The sequence below is a fragment of the Conger conger genome, chromosome 13, assembly GCF_963514075.1.
Source record: "Conger conger chromosome 13, fConCon1.1, whole genome shotgun sequence".
NCBI classification, from domain to species: Eukaryota; Metazoa; Chordata; class Actinopteri; order Anguilliformes; family Congridae; genus Conger; species Conger conger.
The window spans coordinates 5,051,372-5,069,613 of NC_083772.1; the positions used below are offsets into that span (position 1 = coordinate 5,051,372).

The 18,242-nt window shown below is 48.7% G+C and overlaps 1 protein-coding gene across 2 annotated transcripts in view; it reads left to right on the plus strand.

The window, feature by feature from the left end:
- Window positions 1-17,253, plus strand: part of LOC133108511 (CXADR-like membrane protein) — a 146,728-nt gene extending 129,475 nt beyond the window's left edge. For both annotated transcript variants that reach the window (XM_061218082.1, XM_061218081.1), the window contains exons 2-7: window positions 1,352-1,509; window positions 5,416-5,614; window positions 8,813-8,980; window positions 10,410-10,532; window positions 14,139-14,280; window positions 16,250-17,253. In XM_061218082.1, the coding sequence (XP_061074066.1) occupies window positions 1,390-1,509; window positions 5,416-5,614; window positions 8,813-8,980; window positions 10,410-10,532; window positions 14,139-14,280; window positions 16,250-16,559 (1,062 nt within the window). In that variant the 5' untranslated portion in view covers window positions 1,352-1,389 and the 3' untranslated portion in view covers window positions 16,560-17,253. The remainder of the gene's footprint in view (window positions 1-1,351; window positions 1,510-5,415; window positions 5,615-8,812; window positions 8,981-10,409; window positions 10,533-14,138; window positions 14,281-16,249) is intronic.
- The last annotated feature ends 989 nt before the right edge of the window (window positions 17,254-18,242 follow it).

Here is an 18,242-nt window from a genome sequence, read left to right on the forward strand (position 1 = left end):
GGGAGAGGGAAACATTATGTAAAGTGAAGCCCCGCACCGGGCGGGGCGAGTTGGATTCTGCGACTGCGGGCGTGTCACTCAGGCAGAGGCCTTGTGTGTGGGGGCCGGGCGTGGGGTCCTACTGTCACTGTGAGTCATTGGAGGTGACGTCCCCCCCCACCCCCCCCGTGTGGAATGAGTGGGTGTGGAGTGGTGTCCCGTGGAGGGAGGGGAGCTGGGGTTTGGCCTGACTCTCCCTGGAGGAAGCGGGGGCCGCCCCCCTCTGACGGTGTGACAGACAGGCGGCCCAGCCAATAGGGATCAGCGAGACTGGGACTGCTGGGTTATGACTACCCGCCCTGTGACCGCAGGCCCGCATTAGTCCGGCAGAATGACTCACTGATTTTATAAGAAAACTCTTGCATAACCTCCAACCGTCCATCTTAAACAACCCTACTGGGCTACCTGACACGCATTTAAGCGTTAATGTCAATTTCTTATCGAGATTACCAGCCTGGTGAAGTGCTATATTTTACATTTAGTGCCACGTGCTTACGGCATGTGCATACTTTTGCTCTTCCTGCAAGCTAGGACTGGTGGACCGTTCCTTCCATAGGCAGTTTATTTTCAGATACCTTCAAACAAGGATTAATGGGCATTTCTAATTCCATAATGCTGACTCGTGCAATTATTAATTAGTCATTTAGCATTGGCTAATTCTGAAACATTGTAATTGATTAGTTCAATTAATTCGCGTATTTTGAGTCATTCAAGAAAATTGAATGTCATAATTAAGTTAATTATTCGGTTATATTTAAGCCGTTGCAAAATGGTATGTTGAATGGATTAATTTCTGCATATACACATTTTTAAATGGCATCAGCTGCCAAGCGCATTGCTTAACATTGAAATGTTTTACCAGTTCATCTAAATTTCATGAATCTTACTCCCTCTGGTCCCATTGAGTGAGAGCAGAGTATGTTTGTGTTTATTTCGGTTAGTTACTGTTACTTTTACACTTTATAAGTCGTGCTGCAGGATGATAACAAATCAGTTTTATTGTGGGTAAACCGAAGGGGACTTATGATCCTGGGTCCACATTTAAGGTGAATCCACCTCAAATCCCCCCCCCTGCGTCTGACTGACAGTACATGTTCAGCTCTGCACAAGGCAGCCTGTAGCCTAGTGTAGCCTTGAGCTAGGCCCTTAACCCCACATTGCTCCAGGGGGGATTGGCCCCTGCTTGGCGTTATCAACTTTCAGCCGCTTTGGATAAAAAAAGTGTCAGCTGCATAACTGTACTGTGGGGGGGGGGGGGCGCTGTTGAGCTGGCCGTGACCGCCGTGCCTGGATCTGTGCTTCTCCCCTGCAGTCCTGCTGGGCGTGCTGACGGCCTGGGCGCAGACGGAGATGAAGAGGGTGGTGGGGGAGAACACCACCCTGCCCTGCCACCATCAGTTCCGGGGCCCCGACTCCCAGACGCTCGACATTGAGTGGCTTCTGCAGAGACCCAACTCAAAGCAGTCAGTGGTGAGGAGGCCTCTCACTCTCTGGTCCTCTCCGTCTCTCTCTCCCTCTCTTTCTCTCTGTTCCTCTCTCCCTCTCTCTCTCCCTCTCTTCCTCTCACTCTCTGTTCCTCTCCGTCTCTCTCTCTGTTCCTCTCTCCCTCTCTCTCTCCCTCTCTGTTCCTCTCTCCCTCTCTCTCTCTGTTCCTCTCCATCTCTCTCTCCCTCTCTCTCTCTGTTCCTCTCCGTCTCTCTCTCTGTTCCTCTCTCCCTCTCTCTCTCTGTTCCTCTCCATCTCTCTCTCCCTCTCTCTCTCTGTTCCTCTCCGTCTCTCTCTCTGTTCCTCTCTCCCTCTCTCTCTCCCTCTCTGTTCCTCTCTCCCTCTCTCTCTCTGTTCCTCTCCATCTCTCTCTCCCTCTCTCTCTCTGTTCCTCTCTCCCTCTCTCTCTCCCTCTCTGTTCCTCTCTCCCTCTCTCTCTCTGTTCCTCTCCATCTCTCTCTCCCTCTCTCTCTCTGTTCCTCTCTCCCTCTCTCTCTCTCTCTCTGTTCCTCTCTCCCTCTCTCTCTCCCTCTCTCTCTGTTCCTCTCCGTCTCTTTCTGCCTCTCTCTCTCTGTTCCTCTCCCTCTCCCTCACTCTCTCTCCCTCTCTGTTCCTCTCCATCTCTCTCTCTCTCTCCCTGTAAATGTAAATGTAAATGTAAAATGTTCCTCTCTCCCTCTCTCTCTCTGGTCCTCTCTCCCTCTCTCTCTGTTTCTCTCTCCCTCTCTCTGTTCCTTTCTCCCTCTCTTTCTTTCTCTCTATCTCTCTATATATCTCTCTTGCTCGCTCTCTCTGTTCCTCTCTCTCTCTCTGTTCCTCTCTCCCTCTCTCTGGTCCCCTCTCCCTCTCTCTCTTTCTCTCTCCCTCTCTCTCTTTCTCTCTCCCTCTCTCTTTCTCTCTTCTGCAGAGACCCAACTCAAAGCAGTCAGTGGTGAGGAGGCCTCTCACTCTCTGTTCCTCTCCGTCTCTCTCTCTGTTCCTCTCTCCCTCTCTCTCTCCCTCTCTGTTCCTCTCTCCCTCTCTCTCTCTGTTCCTCTCCATCTCTCTCTCCCTCTCTCTCTCTGTTCCTCTCTCCCTCTCTCTCTCTCTCTGTTCCTCTCTCCCTCCCTCTCTCTCTCTCTCTCTCTGTTCCACTCTCCCTCTCTTTCTCTCTCCCGTCTCTTTCTGCCTCTCTCTCTCTGTTCATCTCCCTCTCCCTCTCTCTCTCTCCCTCTCTGTTCCTCTCTCCCTCTCCCTCTCTGTTCCTCTCTCCCTCTCTGTCTCTATCTCCCTCTCTGTTCCTCTCTGCCTCTCTCTCTCTTGCTCTCTCTCCGTCTCTCTCTCCCTCTCTCTCTCCCTCTCTCTCTCTGTTCCTCTCTCCCTCTCTCTCTCCCTCTCTGTTCCTCTCTCCCTCTCTCTCTCTGTTCCTCTCCATCTCTCTCCCTCTCTCTCTCTGTTCCTCTCTCCCTCTCTCTCTCCCTCTCTGTTCCTCTCTCCCTCTCTCTCTCTGTTCCTCTCCATCTCTCTCTCCCTCTCTCTCTCTGTTCCTCTCTCCCTCTCTCTCCCTCTCTGTTCCTCTCTCCCTCTCTCTCTCTGTTCCTCTCCATCTCTCTCTCCCTCCCTCTCTGTTCCTCTCCGTCTCTTTCTGCCTCTCTCTCTGTTCCTCTCCCTCTCCCTCTCTCTCTCCCTCTCTGTTCCTCTCCATCTCTCTCTCTCTCTCTCTCTCTCTCTCTCTCTCTCTCTCTCCCTGTTCCTCTCTCCCTCTCTCTCTCTGGTCCTCTCTCCCTCTCTCTCTGTTTCTCTCTCCCTCTCTCTGTTCCTTTCTCCCTCTCTTTCTTTCTCTCTATCTCTCTATATATCTCTCTTGCTCGCTCTCTCTGTTCCTCTCTCCCTCTCTCTCTCTCTTTCTATCTCTCTCTATATATCTCTCTTGCTCACTCTCTCTGTTCCTCTCTCTCTCTCCGTTCCTCTCTCCCTCTCTCTCTCTCTCTGGTCCCCTCTCCCTCTCTCTCTTTCTCTCTCCCTCTCTCTCTTTCTCTCTATCTCTCTCTATATATCTCTCTTGCTCGCTCCCTCTGTTTCTCTCTCCCTCTCTCTCCCTACAATATCTCTGTTTGATTGCGTTATTATTTTTTTTGTACATGAGTTTTTCCGGTACAAAACCAAATTTCCAATTTGATGAGAAACTGCTATACAATAATTTTAGGGTGTTATAAAACTTCTAAAATCATATTAATGACATGACATAATTTTCAAATGCATGACATAGAAAAGCTTGTCTGAATGGAAATAAATGTAAAGTTTATGTAAAATTCAAATATTATGATAAATCACAATAAACTTTGAATCAACAAGTTTTAAATCAAATTTTAAAACTTCTGCAGTGTGTAATAATTACAACAATTATTTTTATAGTGACAATATCAGTTTCATTTAAAATGGTCAGTAATCTGTAAGGACTTTACTGGTGTCTAAAGTATGTATGTTGCAATAATTATTTGACTAATTTTGGGTCTAATTTACACATGAGCATTTTAATTGTGTGTTTTTAAATATCAAATCAGGAACAACATTGTTTTATATATTCGTATATACTTGGGCATAGTTTCCCCTTTACTTCGTATGTCTAATGTCCGATTCCTGTTCCCCTGTAACTGCTCAGAGCCACTCAGCAGTGGGACTGTGCTAATACTCAGCTCCATTTGGTGTGCGGGAACGCACGGCACTGATAGCTATGACATGCTACCACGTCGTGTTTCATATTTAGCTGCGTGAGAACATTGGAGGCTCCCTTCATTAAAAGTTAAACATCTGAAGATGTGATTAGGACTGATGGGCGTGCCCTGTAGCAGGGAGAGTGAATAAATGGCTCTTTTCGTGAGGGAAGACGGGAGCACACGCTCAACATTTTGCCCTTTTTCGGCCCGAGGCTGTGTGCTGTCCCCAGGTTCCACACACCCAGGCCTGCCCATGGACACCCCACCCTGCAGAGAGCCCTTCACAGTCATGGGCACCAGGGTTTGGTCAATCCCACATCAGTGTGTCCACTTCAGGAAATCGATTTAAATTCCGTTCATCAATTGAATAATGACCATAATGTTCTGCAGTCGGTTTTCCGTTAATGAAATGACCAATCCCCCGTGACACCACCACGTATCTTCCCCCCTGCACACACACATAAGCACACACACACACAAACATATACACACAGACACACACACACACACACACACACACACACTGACGCGCACACACACACAGACACACACACACACACACACACACACACACTGACGCGCACACACACACACACACACAGACACATACACACACACACACACACACACACACACTGACGCGCACACACACACACAGACACACAGACACACAGACACACACACACACACACACACACACACACACACACACACACACACACACACACACACTGACACGCACACACACACACAGACACACACACACACACACACTGACGCACACACACACACACATACTGACGCGCACACACACACACACACACACACACTGACGCGCATACACACACACACACATAGTGATGTACATCGCTGGGGGCAGTCATACAGGGGTACACAATACGGTGTGGCACCAGCATTTAGCACTCATCTGCAGCAGGCCCTGCACAGCCAGCGGCATAGTCTCTCTCTCTCTCTCTCTCTCTCTCTCTCTCTCTCTCTCTCTCTCTCTCTCTCTCTCTCTCTCTCTCTCTCTCTCTCTCTCTCTCTCTCTCTCTCACCCTTTCTATTAGTCTATTAGGTGGCTGTGTAGTCAGCAAGGCATACTACTACAGCAGCCGTGAAGAGTAAAGCTTTTGTTGTTGTTACGTTTTAGTGCTGATTGGTGAGATTTTCTAACTGTGCTCGCACCTGTCAGGTCATCACGTACTTTGGGGGTAAAGTGTACGACCCCAACGGGAACCCGGACAGTCGGCTTTCCTTCGCGGGGGACTTCCTGAGGGGCGACGCCTCCCTGCTCATCGGCGACCTCCTGCTGACCGACTCTGGGGAGTACAGCTGCAAGGTGAAGGCCGGGGGCAAGTACCACTGGAGCACAGTCGTCCTCATCGTGCTGGGTAGGTGCGGCTTCTCTAGTTCTGGGTGTATGTGGCTTCTCTAGTTCTGGATTGGTGTGGCTTATGTAGTTCTGGGTTGGTGTGGCTTATGTAGTTCTGGGTTGGTGTGGCTTATGTAGTTCTGGGTTGGTGTGGCTTATGTAGTTCTGGGTTGGTGTGGCTTCTCTAGTTCTGGGTTGGTGTGGCTTCTCTAGTTCTGGGTGTATGTGGCTTCTCTAGTTCTGGGTTGGTGTGGCTTCTCTAGTTCTGGGTTGGTGTGGCTTATGTAGTTCTGGGTATATGTGGCTTATGTAGTTCTGGGTTGGTGTGGCTTATGTAGTTCTGGGTATATGTGGCTTATGTAGTTCTGGGTGTATGTGGCTTCTCTAGTTCTGGGTGTATGTGGCTTATGTAGTTCTGGGTTAGGGTGGCTTATGTAGTTCTGGGTTGGTGTGGCTTATGTAGTTCTGGGTTGGTGCGGCTTATGTAGTTCTGGGTTGGTGTGGCTTATGTAGTTCTGGGTGTATGTGGCTTCTCTAGTTCTGGGTTGGTGTGGCTTCTCTAGTTCTGGGTGTATGTGGCTTCTCTAGTTCTGGGTTGGTGTGGCTTATGTAGTTCTGGGTATATGTGGCTTATGTAGTTCTGGGTTGGTGTGGCTTATGTAGTTCTGGGTTGGTGTGGCTTATGTAGTTCTGGGTATATGTGGCTTATGTAGTTCTGGGTGTATGTGGCTTCTCTAGTTCTGGGTATATGTGGCTTATGTAGTTCTGGGTTAGGGTGGCTTATGTAGTTCTGGTTTGGTTGGCTTGTGTAGTTCTGGGTTGGTGTGGCTTATGTAGTTCCTTATGTAGTTCTGGGTTGGTGTGGCTTATGTAGATCATGTGTTTATGGGTTTAATTAGCTGTGTTTCAGTCACCGTTAGCAGGTCACCGCTTCCGTTAGCAGGTTTTCTGTTACCAGGGTTTTGAGTAGCAGGGTTTCCGTTAGCAGGGTTTTAATTGGCAGGGTTTCTGTTAGCAGGGTTTTAATTAGCTGGGTTTTAAATAGCAGGGTTTTAATTAGCAGGGTTTTAAATAGCAGGGTTTTAATTTGCAGGGTTTTAATTAGCAGGGGGTCCCCTGCTTGAGCTCAGACTGACGTCTGTAAAATGGGGAGGGGGTGGTAAAAATATGGGACAAAGTTGATAGAAAATAATGAAAACTTCCAGTGAAGAGCCACTGTTTCTGGGAGACATGGTACATGGACCTGGAGGCACACCATGCAAGCTTCTTTTCCAGACGAGAGCTCTGTTAATTAGCTTTTACTGAGCGCTTGCATGAAATTGAATACTGATCTATCTATATCTCAATGATTTAATCTGCTTTAAATGCCTTTTAAATTCCAAAAAGAAATGTGCTGCTGGAGATTCATAAAAATAAAAACGTTTTTACCCAACATATTTTTTGTTAATATCTTTTCCTGAGACAGTTTTGGTACAGCTGTCTCAGTTAAGCTTAACTGGTTAATTTTTAATAAGCCAATTGATTCTCTTTAGTGCCCAGCAATGAAATGGCTCTTTTCTTGCTGAGCCGTGCAGTCTTTGCATGGTGGGGTGTGCCAAATGCTGAGCTGGCACTGGACCGCAGTGCCAAACGCACCAGGAGGGGTCGCTGTTGTGCCCTGAGAGGGGCCATCCCAAGCAACAGAAACTCTTCTTCCCTGCGTAACACTATGGCCGGTTATGCATGGCCCTTTGGGGCTACCACTCATCTGTGCTGGCCATGAGTTTGATCAGGTCATGCCAGGGCTTGTCGCTACACTAGAAGCCAGCGGTTTAGCACGCTGATCCACCTAACTGGTCCAAGCGCCTGTGTCACAAACTGCATCTGTATTAAAACTGTCGGTATATGATTAGTGAAGCTCAATCCAGATCTGTATTCAATTAACAGCTCAATCAAACCTAATTAGAGACCTGGAATGGAAATCAACACGCAGAGAAATGCTGCCTTGCACGCTTCGCTGAGAATCACTGCCATAGGAATTTGGACATCTCCAACTCCCAACGCCTCGTGGCCCATTGCCCATCATGAATATTGAACAACAAACTCATGACATGCCTCTGAACATTTTTCTGTTTTCTGTTTTCAGTTATTTCAATCATGCGCACAGAATAATTATTAGAATAACTGCCAGTGGAAGAGTTTTATTCTTCTCTGGGTATAAAGGCAACTTGGCAAAAGCCTGTTTAAAACAGCCGAGCTTTGAGCAGAAATGTAATGCCCCCCCTCCCCCACCCAAAAAAAACAACAAAAAATAAACGAGAAGTCAGAGGGGAGATGTAGAATCGCTGTCAAAGTAGAACGCATTTGTTGAAACGGCACGATGTATCGAAAACGCCATGGGAGATTAGTTTAATGCAGTTATTGCTTTCCTAATGGAAGGGACTCCTAATCTTCCCCTTCTCTCTCCCTGCCCATGAAGACGTTGCGCTGAGTTAACGGTATTTTTACAAACTGCCCGCAGCTTTGCGGTGACACTTTCGATTCAGAGACGAACATTTGAATTTTTCTTCTTCTTCTCTTTTTTTTTTTTCCGCGCGGAGATAACAGCTTGGCGGAGGACCCACGGGCCGGGGCGGCCGAGCCGTCTAACCGATCCTGACAGAGGCGGCAGATTCACTGTGGACGCCTAAACCCTGACTGTCTGCTAGCCCTCCTCACTGCGTGTTCTCAGGCTCCGCGCTCAGCCGCGTCCGGGCGGGGTTCACGCGCCCACGCGCACGCAGAGCGGAGAGGGGGGTCCGGATATCGAGGGGTGGAGCGGTAGTGGTGGATGGAGGGGTGTTTATTTTTGGCGTAGTATGGCTCTGCCAGTTTGGCGTGGGACGTGGGCATTTCTGAATCACCAGCAGTAATGGTTGGTTTTGTTTTGTTTTGGGTTTTTTTTTGGGGGGGGAGCGCGTTATATCACGTAGCCCTCTGTTATGCTCTCCATGGCAGTATGCTATAATGGTCAGGGCTTGTAACTGGGCTTGCAGGCTGGATTAGCAGGCGGGGGCTCACCCTTCAGCAAGGTGCTAACCTTGAATTACTTCCGTCTGAGTTGATTCTCTAAAGGAAAAAAAAAAAAAAAAAAGTCAATGTGGTTGTGGGAGCATGAGCTAAATGCATACATGTAACATGACCTAACTCAACCCTCTCCTCTCCACCCCCCCCCCTCCACCATCCCCCCCCCCCCCAGTAAAGCCCTCGAAGCCCCGCTGCTGGATGGAGGGCCGTCTCCTGGAGGGCAGCAGCGTGAAGCTGAGCTGCAAATCGGCCGACGGCTCCGACCCCATCAACTACCGCTGGGACCGGGTGCTGGACAAGGGCCAGGGCGCGGGGAAGCTGCCCTCCCAGACACGCGTCGGTGGGTCCCCCCGCTGCCCGTGAAACGCCGCGCTACGTTAGCGTTAGCATCAGGAATAATGGTATTATTATTGTAGGAGCGACGGATAACGATGCTACAGTGAGACACGCTAACGGCGGAGAGATCAGAGGACCAGGGTTTGGAGTTTGTGACGTAGCCCTACTCCGAGTGCTAATCCTAGCCCTAGGAGTCATCTCAAATCTCAGCTTTAATGGATGCAAAAGCACGTTAAATATCATCAGTTCTTTTAAAGAAATGTATGTGGATGTGTATAATGTGAGGAAAATACATAAGGCTCGAGTGTTGGGCCTAAAAATAAAATTAATCGAGCAGATCAGAAACTAACCGTTGTGGAAAGCCTTTCCCTGAACATCACCGGAGTCTGGCCTCAACACTGTCTGGTAATTGGATTTGTCTCGAATTTTTGATTTTATTTCTATTAAAATGGATGTAAAACTATGTAAATGTCATCAGTTGAACAGCTCAGCCCTGCATACCAGGGACCTAGCTCTGTCTGTGTGAGCCTGGAGCAGCTCAGCTCATCCCAGGGACCCAGCTCTGTCTGTGTGAGCCTGGAGCAGCTCAGCTCATCCCAGGGACCCAGCTCTGTCTGTGTGAGCCTGGAGCAGCTCATCCCTGAGAAGCTCAGAGGCACGGTGCCATGTGGTTCAGCTCCCGGCACAGTTTTCTAACTGGGCCTGAACAGATCCATCATTCTGCCAATGCAAAAACGGCCGGCTGAACCTTAAGAATTAATGACCTTCCCGGAACGACACCTGTTCCGACTAATTAGTTTGCATGGGGCGGTGAAACGTATTGACGTTGGGCATTATTTATCACCCTTCGCTAATGATCCTGTGGGACAGGCTGTGTCACATGTCCGTCCTGGACGTTACGTTACTCCACACGGATGCTCTGCCCATCGGGATCAGCCCGTGTGCTTCCAGGAGCCTTCCTGCCTCTCCTCAATCAGCCTGCTCCAGGGATCAATAATCGCTCTTTGGGTCCAAGGTAAAGAGTTGTTAGTTCATGGCCTTGGCTACCGAGTCTCGAGGAGCAATGGATCAGAGTGATGGGGCCATTATAGGCCTGGTTTTACAAAGAACCCATTACAGGCCTGGTTTTACAAAGAACCCATTACAGGCCTGGTTTTACAAATAACCCATTACAGGCCTGGTTTTACAAAGAACCTGAGTCAGGTTTAAACTCAGCCAGCCATCAGCACACATTCACTCCCATGGGTTCCTTCATCTGTGGAAAAAAGCTATCCTTTCCTTCTACGTGCAATAGCTCTTAACTCTTAACTTGCAGGCAGCATAGTAGCTAGTACCAGTGACAATAGAAGCGTAGTAGTTCCACAAAAATGTTTTTCACTGCAGCTGAAGTGTCCCTAGGAACTTTGCCGAGTTTCTGCTTTTTTTGCTCCCAGATTTGAAGAATCCTGAGATTGTCACCCTGCAGAATTTGACGCAGGAGAGTGCAGGTGTGTACAGGTGCACAGCCAGCAACGACGTCGGTGAGGAGAACTGCTTCATCGAGGTCACCATGCACTGTGAGTACCGAGCCCCAGAGCTCCAAAGCCCCAAAGCCCCAGAGCCCCAGAGCCCCAAAGCCCTGAAGCCCCCACCCCATTTCGGCGCTGTCATGGTGATGGGTCGGTGTCGGTTCCTCGGGTCAGCAAAAAAAAAGAAAAAATCGTTTTCCCCCCATCCCTGTCGACGTAGTGACCTCTGGGACCAGACACGGCAACAAGTGTACAATGGTCATTGTTTTTATTTGAAGGCCCATCTTTCAGTGTTAGCAAGCGCCTTCAGTTTTCAATTGTGCACACGGCAAGATTGACGATCGGGATATGGTGGAACAAAGAAAATTAACGCCACCCGGCACACCATTATCTCACCTCTCTACAGGTCTGATTCTATCGAATAGAAGGTACATCTTTTGCATTATAGCGGGGGTCGCCATTTTCTCTCACCTGCATTTCACTGATCCATCAGCAAGCGGTCAGTAGAGGCTTCTTTGATCGCAGGTGTGATCACAGTTCTCACATGACATCTCCCCAGTCAACCATGTTGTTGAGTCAATTGCCACTTAACGATCACAACAGCAGTGTTCCCACACTGTCACAACTCAACCACACAGCAGTAGCACTATAGTCTATGCCAGGGGTCTCCAATCTTATCCAGAAAGGGCCGGTGTGTGTGCAGGTTGTTGTTTTAGCACAGGACTAAGACAGCTGATTCTACTCATCTAGGTCTTGATTAAAGACCACGATTAGTTCATTAGTATAATCAGGTGTGTTACTGCTGGGTTAAAACAAAAACCTGCACCCACGCCGGCCCTTTTAGGATAAGATTGGAGACCCCTGGTCTATGCTATAAACTATAATGGCACTTATATAGTTACATATAGATATTGTTGTGTTGTATTGTATTAGTTATTTTATTGTGTACTCGGGGTATTCTAGCTGCCAACCGTGGTATGCTAGTTTGTAAATTGATGTATTCTTCAAGGGTTCTGATTGTATCTGTATGTTTACGCTAGGACTCGGAACCGTACTGTCCTCTCGGGTCCTCTTCACACTTGTTCCTGTGTTCGATCTGCACTTTATTGTACGTCGTTCTGGATAAGAGCGTCTGCTAAATGCTTTGTAATGTAATGTAATGATTTTATCCTGTGGTACAGTGTGTGTACTCATTAATCTGTAGAAAGTAGCCAGCTCTTACAGTATATCACCAGCACAAAATGATAAACAGGAGGCTCTTCATAAAGTAATGACATGCAGCAGGGAAAGTAAATCATAATCATCATGAAGTTAATGAAATGAAATGAATTTTATCAAGGTGAATTTTGTTAACAGTGTCTGCAATAACTGCTTGACTTGAACTCGGATGAAAAGTGCATGGCTTTAGCTCGTCTGCATGAAAGAACACATCTTTCTGCTTCGACCAAGTTCATTAGAATGGACGAGTATCGTTTTTGCTTTCTGCGCAATATCCTGAAAGATTTTTCTGGCTGTGCCCCAGACCACCCTCAGCACCAATCTCCTGTGCAGATGATTTGCAATTGACAATTTTGGAAGAACAGTTCTTGTCAAATCCTGTAATTGAGTCCAGGGGGAGTTTTGTAAAGTCAAGTGCCCAGACTCGCTTGGGGCAAAAAAAAAAAAAAAAAAAAAAAAAAACCCCAGCAGCCTGAAGAAAAATGAACACAAGCAGTGTCCCTGAATCCATGTCACCCAGCGCGTCTCTGAGCTGAGCCAGCATTTGGTGAGACTTCACGTCCACAAGTCAGGTCCTGGACATTTCGCAACATGGCGACGGCCATCTTGTTTGCATGGTTAAGGTGGGAGTTCTGCTGCTGGGGCTGACCCTTTCTCCATCGTTGTGTTCTTTAGGAGCACGGCATGCTGCGGTTTGCACAGGCCTTTTTAACAACTTACACAAGATTTCACCAACTTTGGGAAAACTCCTTGGCCAATCCAACTGGGAGATATGTGATTTTCTTCTTCTTAACGAAACACTCGAATACTGATGTAACGATCACTATTAGTCATTGAAAGCAATTCGTTCTAGAACATCGACTTGAAATTTTCAATCAAAATATTCGTAAAAATGTGAGTGGTTTAAATGGGCTGCATTTGGCATTAAGCCTTTGAAGGTCTCCTGTTCTGCTTCCCACATGTAACGGGCATTATCCAAGAGGAATGCAGGCACATGGGTTAAATCCGCCTCAAAGTCCTCCTGCCATATTAGCAATGCCAGACACAACTGAGCTGTGGTTTACAGCAGCAAGGTTCACCAGGTGAGCGAGGACACTTTCAGTTCTGATGTCAATTCTTTTCCGTGCACAACAAATTAAATGTACAAAGCATAATTATCTGTGCCACCTGTAGGCTCCATCTGTGGCTATGGACGTGCCACCAGCTTAACCAGCTCCGTGGTGTTTTATGCCTGTGCATCAGCAGCCTTGGCACACAGTCCTGCAGACGCCGTTCCGCAGAGGGGATTGACCTCACATTGATTACATGCTTTTTGGGAGATGCACGTCATTTAGGGTTATGCCGTTTTTCTGCTGTAATGTTTGCACTCAGAAATGCATTGATTAAATTGTGGGGGATGTGTCTGTCTGCTGCTGAAAGCTCATCTGCCCTGCTGACAGATGATTTCCCCCTGCTGCTGTTAACAACAATATTCATTTTATCGTAAATGTCCATCTTACTGTTGTTTTGTGTCCGTGAATTGCATACGAGGCACACACTGGTGCTCTCGGGCACTTAGGCTTGTTTTTGTTTGACTCCCCCGTACGTGTATATATTTTCCTTCCTCTCCGTATGTTAGTGAAATGAAATTGGTCACAGTGAACCACCGGCTGTTTGAATAGTCAGGCGATTGTGCAAATCCCGCGCATAACGCAGCTGTGTGAGGATATCGAAATCCAATCTGAAATCACAGTGGGGCACATGCTTTAAAGAAAATGGCGATCTATAACCATTTGTTGAATAAAGCGTACGAGGCATTGTAGCATTTTATGCACATGCAATGGCTGGAGGAGATGTGCACTGCAGGAAAAAGAGGGTAATTCACATTAAATCGTCTGGCCTGTCATTTGGTTCACCATGTCTTTGGCAGTTCAGATTTGAGAAAGATGTGTGCTGGCATATGCACCATGTACATGTTTGAAGCCTGCTCTCTATTTTATTCATAATTATTTCAGATTTTATCATGGTGTATGTGCATGTTAACATGCCCTACATTAACATGCCCTACATTATCACGCTCTATGCTAACATGCCCTACGCCCTATGTTAACACGCCCTATGCTAACATGCCCTATGTTAACACGCCCTATGTTAATACCCCCTATTCTAATATGCCCTTTGTTATATGCCCTGTCTTAACAAGCCCTATGTAAACATGCCCCATGTTAACAAGCCCTATGTAAACATGCCCTATGTTAATACCCCCTATGCTAATATGCCCTTTGTTATATGCCCTGTCTTAACAAGCCCTATGCTGACATGCCTCATGCTAACACGCCCTATGCTAATATGCCCTATGTTAACAAGCCCTATGCTGACACGCCCTATGCTAATATGCCCTATGTTAACAAGCCCTATGCTGACATGCCCTATGCTAACCCTCTGATGTGTCCGCAGATGCACGGGGAACGGGCGTGGTGGCAGGGGCAGTGGTGGGCGTGTCCTTCGGCGTGACCCTCATCATCCTCATCATCTGGCTGGTCTTCCGCAAGAAGGAGAAGAAGAAGTACGAGGAGGACGAGACGCCCAACGAGATCAGGTGTGCCCGGATTCTCGTCCACGTTACCTGCACTCCGTTCTTCGCATCGTTTTGTGAATTAGTTGCAAATTTTGTGGTTAGTGTGTTTCCTAGGTACATTCCAATCCTGGAGGTACTGTATGCTTGTTTTTGTTTCCGCCAATTACACACACACAAAACACATACACACAAAATCACCAAATGAGCTAATTGGCCGTATACGCCAACACTAGTTTACTCAGTTTAGATCACCGTAAAACCATATCACACAGGGGCACAAGAACAGTCCTTGACTGTCATTAATGCCTTCATCAATGTAAATGTTAGAACCAATGAAGTAATTATGACCAGCAGTTGGCATGCAAATCAGAAACGGATACGGCCCTCAGTGCCCACCTCTGCTGTATACAGCAGCTTTTTTCATTATCCCTCTCTATTTTGGAGATGAACAAAACCCTCGAAGCCCTTGAAGTGTTCTGCGGAGGCACATAAGAGCTGCAGTCGAAGCCAATGAATGAGCTCAATACCTCTGAACCAAGGACACCTTTGGAGGACCCATATAGGAGGCAACGATCCAGAGAAAGCAAACTCAGCTATAACGTGAGCCCTGGAGCTACAGTCCCCCTTTTTGAACCAGCGACTGCAGAACTGAGCACAAACCGTACACTGACTCAATTAAACCAAAGATTTGTTGAGTGAGGTGATGGTAGACCGTGGACAGAGAGAATGGCCTGTAAACATATGGCAGCCCTGTGCTGCAGGATAGAAGGCCATTCCATTAACCGTACCGCCGCTGAATGAATGCCTTTAGTCCACGGTGCTCTGTGCTCCGCTCTCCGCAGGGCTGGGCTGAGCAGTAAAGCTTGAAGTCAATACCCTGCTTCGCTGAACCAAAAGGATTTCCGATGTGTTCAGGTGTTCATTCATATTAATGAGTCTGTTGCTTGTTTGCTGCTGATTCAGGTTCAAGTTTTAACGGTATATTAGTTTAATTGCAGTCATAACTAATTCATTTAGTTCTAATCTATTCTAATTCTCATTGCTGGGGGAATGCATGCAAGTCCTAGATTGGCGAGTTATTTGTGACTGAATTGTGAGCTGGCTGCTGAATGTGCACTGAGAGGCGTGGGGGTGGGGTATCATGTTGGGGCAGTTGGTGTGGGGGTGGGGTATCTTGGTGGGGCAATTGGTGTGGGGGTGGGGTATCTCGGTGGGGCAGTTGGCATGGGGATGGGGTATCTCGGTGGGGCAGTTGGTGTGGGGGTGGGGTATCTCGGTGGGGCAGTTGGCGTGGGGGTTGGGTATCATGTTGGGGCAGTTGGTGTGGGGGTGGGGTATCTCGGTGGGGCAGTTGGTGTGGGGGTGGGGTATCTCGGTGGGGCAGTTGGCGTGGGGGTTGGGTATCATGTTGCGGCAGTTGGTGTGGGGGTTGGGTATCTCGGTGGGGCAGTTGGCATGGGGGTGGGGTATCTCGGTGGGGCAGTTGGCGTGGGGGGTGGGGTATCTCGGTGGGGCAGTTGGCGTGGGGGTTGGGTATCATGTTGGGGCAGTTGGTGTGGGGGTGGGGTATCTCGGTGGGGCAGTTGGTGTGGGGGTGGGGTATCTCGGTGGGGCAGTTGGCGTGGGGGTTGGGTATCATGTTGGGGCAGTTGGTGTGGGGGTTGGGTATCTCGGTGGGGCAGTTGCCGTGGGGGGGTGGGGTATCTCGGTGGGGCAGTTGGCGTGGGGGTTGGGGTATCTCAGTGGGCCAGTTGGTGTGGAGATGGGGTATCTCGGTGGGGCAGTTGGCGTGGGGGTTGGGGTATCTCAGTGGGCCAGTTGGTGTGGAGATGGGGTATCTTGGTGGGGCAGTTGGTGTGGGGGTTGGGTATCTCGGTGCGGCAGTTGGGTATCTTGGTGGGGCAGTTGGTGTGGGGGTGGGGGTGGGGTATCTCGATGGGGCAGTAGCCGTGGGGGTGGGGCAGTAATGGATGATTTCTCTCTCCTGTAGGGAGGACGCGGAGGCTCCCAAGGCCAAGCTGGTGAAGCCGAACTCGCTGTCCTCGTCCCGGTCGGGCAGCTCCCGGTCGGGCGCCTCCTCCACACAGTCCATGGTGCACAGCAGCGCCCCCCGGGGGCAGCGGCCCCGCCCGCCCGCCGTGGCCGCCCTCAGGGAGAACGGGCAGCCCCCCAGCTACGCGCAGGCTGTGCCCAAACCCCCCGAGCCCAGCACCCCGAAACTCACCCCCAGCAACCTGACCAGGATGGGAGCCACGCCCGTCATGATCCCCGCCCAGTCCAAGGCCTTTCAGACTGTGTAGGAGGAAGAGGAGCCAGCACAACTCACCCCCCCGCCCCGACGCCCTCTCCACCCCCCTGACCTGCCCACCTGTCCAAAGCAAAAACACTCTGTGGGGGGAAAAAACCTACACGGGACTGTAACAAAACAAAAGGGATGTAATTATAAGGAATCGATAATTCAAATCAAAAAAGCGAAAGCTGTTTCGATGTGTTTAAACACACGCGTATACTAAAAAGGGAAAATTGGATGTGCTTGCCCCTTCTGAATTTTAAAGAATGAATACTGTAATTAATCAATTAATTCAATTAAACTAGACAAGAATAAAAATGTTTTTTCTGCCTTTCTTTCGTTGGAGGCAGAACTTAGTTCTTTGATGCGTCTGGTTGTACCTCTGAATGCGTGGGAAGGGATGTGCGCTGGGCGGGAGGAGGAGAACAATGTCCCGCGTCCGGACCCCTCCACCCCTGGGGGAGGTTTAAAACCGGACGCAAGGACGCCATTGGCCGGTGACGAGCCTCGAATCGCACGAGGAGACTGGTGCAGAGAGAACACGGTGTCCCACCACCGTCTGCACCACCTGAGCGTCAGACTCCATCACGGCGACCGCCCCCTGTCCCCCGCCCCTCGCCCCCCGCCCCCCCGTCTCCCGCCCGAGCACCGCTTGCCCCTCCCCCATCTCCCGGTGGGGGGTCTTGTTGCTCCTTGCAGCGTGTGTGCGGATTTTTGGAAGAGGTGGAAGGAATTACTTGGTGCACGCTTTTTCAAAAAAATCCTCCCCTTTGGACCCCTGAAATGGAGGTGTTTAAGGGTCGTCTGCGGGCGTCCTCTCCTTCAGCTGCCCGCACCTCCTTTCTGCCAGACACCCGGCTCTATATGAAACGCCCTCCCCGTGCTAACTCGTACTCTTAGGGAGCATGTAGCATCTACAGTATATACGTACTTGGCTTATCTGACACTGCTGGTGGACTACATTGAGTGAGAAATGTATGTTTATTGGGAGGTAAAGGGGGCCTTTTTTTGTTCTGATCCTGTTCCGCGGGGAATCGCAAGAGATTCCTAAGGATGTTACGCAGTTGCATAGCAACTGCATGTACTGAAGTGCCACAAAGCCTCTGGATGTTGAAGTTGGTTCTTTTGATTTTTTAAGGCTTTTGAATTACTTAAAGCTTTTTTTTTTTTGTAAAGTTACTGAAACCAAAATCTGTTAAATGAAAGCTACGAATGTGTGTTGCTCAAAAATCAGACATGGTCATTATCTATTTTTCTTGATTCTTGATGCAGAATGGACTTTTAATGGTAATATGTAGACAATGTAGATCTTGAGCTCAATTCAACAATCAGGTGGGTTACTGAACGGTAAGCAAATATGGACTTGTGTATATTGCTCACACACTTGAGATGCATTGGAGAATAATTACTCTAGTCACATGCAGGGACAGTGGATTTCCTCAAGTTACCATCCCATTGACCAGCGTCAATACATCATTTATCTTCTGTACAACATGAGCCTGTACAACATGAAAGCAATTTTTTTAAAAAGGACAAGAATTGCCTGTTCCGTGTGCCTTTGCAATTCCGTCCTCTTTGATAATTTCTTTCTGGGCCCTTGCTGTGCATCAGAAAAGAAGCTAAAAGAGTCGCTTATAATTAGTAACAGTTTCAGCTACCCTGCAAAGCATGCTGGGAGCGAGCAGATCCACTG